At 45.8% G+C, this 8,969-nt stretch overlaps 1 protein-coding gene across 7 annotated transcripts in view; it reads left to right on the top strand.

Annotated features, from left to right (window-relative positions):
• Positions 1–1,508: 1,508 nt before the first annotated feature.
• Positions 1,509–8,969, top strand: part of LOC148037105 (Thioredoxin family protein) — an 86,208-nt gene continuing 78,747 nt past the window's right edge. For 3 of the 7 annotated variants that reach the window (XM_087676041.1, XM_087676042.1, XM_087676040.1), the window contains exons 1-3: positions 1,509–1,739; positions 1,824–1,862; positions 2,076–2,196. In XM_087676041.1, coding sequence (XP_087532167.1) covers positions 1,551–1,739; positions 1,824–1,862; positions 2,076–2,196 — 349 coding nt within the window. In that variant the 5' untranslated portion in view covers positions 1,509–1,550. Of the gene's footprint in view, positions 1,740–1,823; positions 1,863–1,967; positions 2,197–8,969 lie in introns of all 7 variants that reach the window. The other 4 variants (XM_087676043.1, XM_087676046.1, XM_087676044.1 and 1 more) reach the window with 4 other exon arrangements.

Genomic DNA, 8,969 nt, shown 5'->3' with positions numbered 1-8,969 from the left:
ACTAAACTAAACTAAACTAACTAATCTAATGTAACCAACTAAACTAACTAACATAGAAAACTTACCAATCTAAATAAATAAATATGACCGTAAACAAATCTAACTAACTAAACTAACTAATCTAATGTAACTAACTAAACTAAACTAACTAACCAACTAAATTATTAAATTGAGTAACTAACTAAATTAAACTAACTAAGTAATCTAATAAGCTAACGTATCTAATGCCCCTCTCTCTCTCTCTCTCTCCGCATTCTGCCCGCAGTAGTGTGAGTGTGCCCAGGCGCCGACAGCAGCAATATGGGCCTCCTCTGCCTTTGCCACCTAGCAGTAGCGTCTCGTGTTAGTGTAAGCGCCTCTCTCTACACGGTCGTAGTGTCTGTAGCGCACGAGCCTCTCTCCCTCTCTCTGCACAGTTTGCAACACATGGGCCTCTCTCCCTCTCTTTCTCTCTGTGCATACGAGAGAGAGAGAGAGAGAGAGAGAGAGAGAGAGAGAGAGAGAGAGAGAGAGAGAGAGAGAGAGAGAGAGAGAGAGAGAGAGAGAGAGAGAGAGAGAGAGAGATGGCAAGCATGATATTCTTCATGTGCAGTGTGGATGGCAGTCAATCTTGTCATTTCCCGAACCTGCGCAGCGTGGATGGCAGTCAACTTGAAGATGGCAGTGTGGCGACAAAACGACTGCGCCTCTTTGTGTGTGTCTCTCTCTTTGTGATGGTAGACGTCACACAGAGAGAGAGAGTGTGTGTGTGTGCGTGCGCGCCTCTCTTTCTCTCTCTCTCTCTCTGACGTGCCACTAAATTGCATGAGGCATCGCTGGCAAACCCCACCCCCCTTATATGCAAAAGTACCCTCCCTCGTTTTCGAATTGCACGTCCTTTCCTGCCCTGCCCATTAATCAAAATCCGACGGCCTCGCTTTCTCCACCCCAATCCAACGCCCAAGATCATTAGAGAGAGAGAGAGACTGACTGAGACAGAGAGGTGCAGAGAGCGTGCGTCTCTCTCTAATGAGATAGATGGATTTGACACCTTGGCCCTGTGTGGAGAGAGAGAGAGAGAGAGAGAGAGAGAGAGAGAGAGAGAGAGAGAGAGAGAGAGAGACTCTCTCTTTGATAAGACAGATGGATTCCACACCTTGGCCCTGCGTGGAGAGAGAGAGAGAGAGAGAGAGAGAGAGAGAGAGAGAGAGAGAGAGAGAGAGGACTGACCTGCATGCTGCCTGCTGCCTGCTTGCTGTTTGCCTCCTCTTGTCTTCTGCCCATGAGAGTGAGAGGAGAAGGTGGTGGAAAGAGACCACATTTCTCTTTGCCCCCAATTATGTGACATAAATGGTCACTTATATTTCCTTCTGCCCCCAATCATGTGAGCATCTAATACCACTTTGGTTTGGTTTGGAAGCTAGGTTCGAGAGCACTATGGTACTTCGACACTTTCGTGAACCTGTAGCTCAAATAATAATATAGTATAGATAAAGAGGCCTTATGGAGTATGTATTAAGTCTCATGAGGTCCACCTAGTGCCATGCAAATTGAATTTGAACGGGTGAAGAATGATGTTCACTCTCCCAGCCGTTTCCTGCGTCTCTGTCACGGTGCCGCTTTTCAGCAGAGTTCCTGAGAGGAGATTGCGTTGTCATGCACAGTTGCATGAATCCAATCGACTCGATACTTCTCGATCACCATCACCGCAGCAGGGCAGCCTTCTCTCTTTCCTTTGCCCTCTGCTTAAGCTCTTCGGGGTGAGTATTGTACGAATCTTACTGCTAATATGGCGGCTTCTTACCTCAGAGGGATCATTGCATTCCTGTCTTGTTTGTTCGCAGGCAACCGATCCCTCTGCCCCACGCAATGCATCATTGGAGGTACCTTTCCATCTTCATTCCTTCTGCTTTCATTCCTTGGTTTTCGTTCAGCGTAAGGATGATCAGCAGTGACATATGTTTAGTGTACAATTGGAGGTGTTGTAGGCCACATAAGAAGACTTTAAAGACTCTTGACCATCTAGAATAAGCCGCATACTGTGATGGGCACATGCTGTATTACTTGTTTATTTGCTCAGCTGTGGCATATGCTAGACAGCAACTTCAGGAGCGTCCACTTTGGCGCGGTTTCCATGGGGATCAAAAGTGCACCCTGATATCTCGATGATTTCAAGGAGCAGAGGATCATTGCAACCTTTGAAGCTATATGAATTTGGTACATCTTCCTTGCTATAGAGAGAGAGAGAGAGAGAGAGAGAGAGAGAGAGAGAGAGAGAGAGAGAGAGAGAGAGAGAGAGAGTGTGTGCGTGTGCGCACGCGTGTGCGGAGGCCCCGGCCCATGCCATGATGGCCTAGAGCTACTCTGCAACTTGTAATCTTATAATCTTGTATCTTTTTTCATAATTAATATAATTATCCATGAGAGAGAGAGAGAGAGAGAGAGAGAGAGAGAGAGAGAGAGAGAGAGAGAGAGAGAATATTAATGTCTCTAAAGAGGTCAAAGTGGCCTATTTGCCCCAAGAGATACAATGCCATGATTTTGATACATACATCACTTGCTAATAGCAAGGTATATGTACATATATCTCATGATAGAGTACAATGGTGCCAAAGGGGAAATAGGACTTATGTGGAGAAAGTGGCTCAAGTAGTGGACTATATGTTATTTGAGGATGGCCTATATGGGTCGTGGAAGCATAATGAATATGTCCTCACGAATGTCATGGTAGGGCATCCTTGGGGGTGCGTAATGATGGCTTGGACCTGTTCATGGTAATGGACTCTATTGCACCTTCTAGAATTGGGTGATGGGTGTGAGAGGTGCAATGCAAGAGGGTGCACATGAGGAAGAAGAGAAACACTAAAGGCAAGCATATGATAAAGATGAGGTACTCAATTGAATGATGAAAAGATGTTGATGCAAGGTTCAACTTTTAACCCTTATGTGCCGCAAGTGTAACTACAAGGGAGGGTGTTAGGAGAGAGAAGGTGGGAGATAGAATTACTCAATTACTAAATGCGTGTTGACCAACGAATAGAAGGGGCCTATAAAAAAGCAAGATTGACATAAAAATTCTCTAGGAAAGCACCCCAACCAAAAACATGGATGGGTTCCAAAAATAGGGACAAAGGACAAAATGGCCAAATGTGACCAAAATGATTGGACCCGGACAAAACTTGTAATGTCCCTTGTTGATTCAGTGTAGGGCTCACAACTAGGAGATGATTATGACAAGTAACACCCCCTCTTAGATCCCATATGTGCATGAACTCCCAAGGGACACGTATGAGGAAGCAAAGGCAATGGAAGAGCCTTCATGAAGATGTTTGCATGTTATCCGTTGTGGGGCAATAAACTAGCACCAGCTCCCCATCTTGTATGCATACCCGAACATAGTGATATTGGATCTAAATATGCTTCATTTGAGCATCAAATAGTGGTGACTAGGCTAAGGCAAGATAGCTTTGATTGTCACCATGAATAATTATAGGCTATGGTTGTGGAAATCCCTCAATTAAACAACATCTTGGGTAGTTGCACAATCAACTCGATACTTTGCCTCCATGGAACAAAGAGCGTTTTTGCTTGCTGCTCCAAGAAATGGCATCTAAACCCAAAGTAAAGTGATAACTATAAGGAAATGTTAGGGTAGTCAAAGAAACATAGTATACTAAGGGTGGGGCCAAAGGTGAGCTGAGAGGTCTCATAGATGCGTGCGTGCGCAAAGAGAGAGAGAGAGAGAGAGAGAGAGAGAGAGAGAGAGAGAGAGAGAGCTCTCAAGTGGCTTCCTCTTCTCAAGATTTGCAAGAATCAAACTAGGAATAGTTGTGCGAGCTTGTGAACTCCCTCTTGAAAGAATATGTTGAGCATAATCATTGCGCTATCCCTATTTGTGTGAAGGAGGAGGTTTTGGATATAAAAAGGCTAACTCAAGAGGTTCTTTGCTCCTTTTTAGCTTTCTATGAGCACAATGTTATTCTCTTCTTCATGCATCAAATTCCGGTGTTTGCCAGGATCTGCCAGTGGCTGACCTCTATTCTTTAGACTGATAATATGGAGGAGATCTTCACCGGTCCACATGGATTTTACGAGGTTGCCCTTTTGTTAGCTTCGGCGTGTGATTTTCTTCTCCAAAAGTAGCCCCTCTTCTTTGAGAAACAGTTGGTGCATATTGAAACAACACAGTATGGGTGGAAGTGGAGAATTGTTCAGCTATCTATTGGGCCCTTCTCAAGGATGCAATGACTGCCAAAGGCCATGTGTTGGAACTTGGTATCCCTAGTTTGAAGGCAATCAACAGAAACAAATTATGCATGTTGTGGGATATTGCTAGGAAGTGACCCAATTGGTTGTGCCTCAATTGTATAGGCATGCGGCCTTCTTTGGTTTTGGCTCAAAGTGGGGTACTTTTGCTGGCCACTACTTCTCCTATGGTCAGCTGGGTCATTTTATCGGCGAATGTCTAGATTGAAAGAGTGCCTTGGTGGATCAGCCCATGGATAGGGATCAGAATACACCTCCCTACTTTACTGAGCAATAGATTGCAACAAATGAAACACAAAGGAGACTTCTGTCCCCAGAGCACCTCCTAACCCTTCTTCTTTGTAGGATACCCGCTGCACTTATTCGTGTCGTTGAGACAAATCCTTGGATGTGCCTGCCGCTCGAGTTCCTATTATTGCCAAGGACTCGTAGGCCCCTAAAGAGCACCAAAAAAATGAGCAATCATCTTGATCATTGCTGTGTGCCTACAAGTCTCTAGCTCAGTTGGCTTTTGATACTGCCGGTAGAGTCAATCGTCACTTCATGGGATTGTGCATATCCAAATTATTCTTCCCATCTAGCGGATGTGCCTTCCTTCTCACAGGCTGAACATCACAGACCCATTTCCTTCGCTGTGTTGGGGGACCTCTTTGAAGATTCTCATCATGTTGCACTTGTTGAATCTATTGTATTTGGTTTAAACATGATGGCCTAAAGCCAACCTGCTCTTTGTAATCTTGATATATTGTACTTTTTTTGTAATCAATATAATTACCCATTACGAGAGAGAGAGAGAGAGAGAGAGAGAGAGAGAGACTGATGACTGCCGCTTGACGACTGCCTGCGCGCCTGACTGCCGCTTGACGCCTGCCTGCGCGCCTCACGACTGCCTGCGCGCCTGACGACTGCCTGCGCACCTGAAGACCCACCTGCCTGACGACTGCCTGCCTGCTCCGCCTGACGACCCACCCGCCTGTGTTGAAGGACGCTATGGCCGCTGTGGGCACTGTTCTAGTCCCTCCAAGTCTAAGGGCCGTGAATTGCAACTGGTTGTGTATGTTATGGGACACTGCAAGGAAAAGGCCTGCTTGGTTACATCTCAATTGCTCTGGCATGCATCCTTTACACTTTCGTTTAAAATGGGGCAATTTTGGAGGACATTGCTTTTCCTGTGGACAATTGGGGCATTTTATGGCCGAATGCCTAGAGCAGCAACACACTTCAGATGCTGGGCATGTTGCGCTGCCCATGGAAGATATGGTGTGTGATACTCGGTCGCAGGATGCTATCCACCCACCTAAAGTTTTGGATAAAGGTAAACAACAGGTTTCGGGTTTGGATTCCCGTGGCACTGACTGGTTAAAGTACGCGCGAAAAAAGGCAACAAGGTTGTTACTGGCATGGAGAATACTGTGCCTACTGCCTCACAAGATTCCATGCGTACCTATATGCGCAGTAAAGAAATGTTGTCTTCAGAGCACTCTGTTCCTGCTATGGTTTTCTTTGCCCCCCGTCGTCAGCCCACTAGGAGAGTGTATTCGGATCGTCCAAAGGGTCCACCTGCTAAGTTGGCTTTTGATACCAGAGGCAACGTCATTACTTCGTGGGATTGTCGTTATTCCCGTTTCATCTCCAAGCCACCAGATATGCCGTCTAATCTGGTCCTCAGAACTCTTTTGCCGTGTTGGCAGATTTCTTGGATGAGGGAGTCCTGGACATTCTCGCAGAAAAAGTCAAATCGAGGCAAGCTGTGCCTCGTACCTGATTTTGTTTTGAATACAGATGAAAATAGCCCATGGAATGTGCGAGGAATTTGTTCTCGCCACAAGCAACATGCCATGTGGACTGTATTGCATGAGAATCAGTGGGATGTCTTGTGTGTTGTTGAGCACAAGAGTCACGGAGAAGCCGGAAAAGCTGTGGATTGCCATGGCTTTCGTTTGTTCTATGCAGGGACACAGGCCATGCATTATTCGGGTGTGCTCATGATTGTACATGAAAAATATCAGCCTGTTCTTATTAAAAATGATGTACATGGCTGCTTTCTGGTGATTGAAATTTTATTTGAAGGGGAGATCTTATGGTTACTTGGCTTCTATGCTCCGAATGATCCTTTATCTCGCCGGGAGCTTTGGCATACTTTGCAGACTTCCTTGTCACTTGGCAGACGGGGCTTCTTGATGAGGGATTTCAATATGTGTGTTGATTCTTCCCAGTCCACATTGGAGCATTCGGTAATGGACGCGCCGGAAAGTCGTATGTGGCATGAGTTGGCTCTTGCTGTTCTTAAGCAAGATCTCTGGTCCTGGCTACACCCGTCTTCTACAGGGTTTACTTTCCATTCTGCCCAGTATGCAACAACATGGTCGCGGTTGGACTGCATATACATCATGCAGAATGATGATTTCCTTCCTGAGATGCTCTAAATGAAAGTATTGCAGCAATATGCCTTGTCGGACCATTTCCCTTTGCAGCTTGAGCTGCTTACACAACCCAGTGCACCTTTTAAGCAATTTCTGGAGAGACTCCCTTTGCGTTTCAACTTGTCTTATTTGAAGCACGCAATCTTTCAGGGCTATATGCAGCAATTGATTGATTGATTCTTATTGGACTTCTTCTCTCAGGGTACTGCTTTGTTTGAACGATTGCTCTCTAATGTGCAGCGGGTTGCTCGGCAGTATGGGATCCATCATGCCTCTCTTTGTCGGCGGCGTCAACAAGCAGCGGAGGACCTGCTGGCTTTGGTTCGTTCTCTGCTGGTGGACACTCCAGATGATGCATTTCTGCTAGCACTGGCAATGCGGGTGGCTGATCTTATTAAAGAGTTTCAGTTGAAATCGTATCAGCAGGCCAAATTGCAACATCTGATGGAGACTTTGCAAGATAGTGCATGTCAGACTCATAAGTTCTTTCGAGCTCTCCATGCCTCTCCTGCTCAAGAGAATATGACTAGACTCCAGGATGCAGAAGGCCACTTGGTCCTTGATCCGCAGACTATTGTGCATATGTGTAGGAATTATTTCCTCGATCTTCTTGGTTCCACTTTTCCACCTTCAGTCCAAACTACTCAGGCCCGTTCGGTTGTTTATGACCTGGTCCGCAATTAGGTTTCGCAGGACATGCAAGCTACTATGGAGTTAGATATTTGTGAGGCGGAGGTTATGGACGTTTTGTTACACTTGCCCAAGGATAAAAGTCCTGGCTGGGATGGTCTCACCAATGAGTTCTTTGAGGCTTTTGCTACCCAATTGGCAAAACCATTGAAGGCTTTGTTTCAGCAGGTGTGGGAAATGGGGATCATGCCTTCCTCATGGAAAGGACTTATTAAACTGCTTCCAAAGGTTCCTTCGTCGTCTACGTTGAAACATTGGCGCCCAATTTCTTTGATGGGTTCTATGTATAAAATCTTTTCCAAAGTAATGGCGAATCGGCTACATAAGCATCTCCCTGCCATTGTGCACCCTCTTCAATATGGTTTCATTAAGGGCCGAAACATTCTGCACAATGTATTAAATGCGCAACTGGCGATTGATTATGCAAGGCATTCTAATCAGGAGGTCGTACTGATTCAATTGGACCTGGAAAAGGCTTTTGACTATCTGGACTGGTCTTTCGTTTTGCTGAACTTATGTCTGCTATGGGCTTTGGTGCTCGGATGTCTCGTCTGATCTACACCATCAGTGCTACGGTGTCTTCGCGAGTCATGCTGAATGGAGGCATTACTGAGCCATTTGTCCTTTTCTGCTCTGTCAGACAGGGGTGCCCTTTGAGCCCTCTCTTCTTTGCCCTTGCGACTCATCCAGTTCTTTCAATGTTATCTTATATGGCAGCTTCTACGCAGTTGGCTAGATTGTCGCTTCCTTCTGGACAGCACTTCATTAGTCAATCCTTGGCTGATGATAGCTTTATGATTTTGCGTGCAGACTAGGATAACCTTCGCAAAGCATTGGATGTTTGGGCTCTCTTTGGTCAGGCATCCGGCCTTCGCGTCAATGCGTTGAAATCAGCCATTCTCAGCTGCACGGAGTCGGATTTGCAGTCATTGGACTGGCAAGGTATGGTTGTTCCTTGTGGCTCCATTGTCAGGCATCTTGGGTACCCTTTGGGTGTTGATGTTTCCCCAAAGTAGCTTCTGCAGTGGATTTATCAAAAACTGGCGGCTAAGTTTCTGTATTGGAAGTCTCAGGCCTGGCCCTTCCATGTTCGTCTCAAAGTAGCCCAGACAATTATGTTGCCAATGCTCACATATTTCTTGCCATTGCTGCCTTGGACTACTACGATTTTGAATGCATGGAGCTCAGTCTATTCGTTTCGAATTTCTTCTCTTGCATGTCAGCATTTGTGGGTGCAGAAGGTGCCTACCAATCAAGTCATACCACTTAGGTTACTCTGTTTAGAATATGCCTACGAACTTTATATCAATCAAGTATTATTACAAAGTTTCACTCTGATACCAACTATAACGTGCCCGCCTATCAGCTGTCCAAGCATGCTTTTAGTGGTCTATTGAGAGACAAATCTAAGCGACACTGCCCGACATTCCTATGGAATGTTATGGGGTTTGTCGCCTAGGGTTTCTCGAGTCCGCCTTACAACGAAACGTTCGCGGCCGAACCCACTAGGATCAACTTGAAATTTGGGCTCTGATTAAGGATCATCAATGGGTGGGGGTTAAAGCTAATACTGTCTGGGGATTGCGGAAATCTCAGTCATGGTGGAAGGCA

This window comes from Lygodium microphyllum, chromosome 4, assembly GCF_053477565.2.
Source record: "Lygodium microphyllum isolate KBCC chromosome 4, Lygodium_microphyllum_v1.1.10, whole genome shotgun sequence".
NCBI lineage: Eukaryota > Viridiplantae > Streptophyta > Polypodiopsida > Schizaeales > Lygodiaceae > Lygodium > Lygodium microphyllum.
Note: the sequence above shows the minus strand (reverse complement) of the source record. Positions and strands in the feature narration are given on the sequence as shown.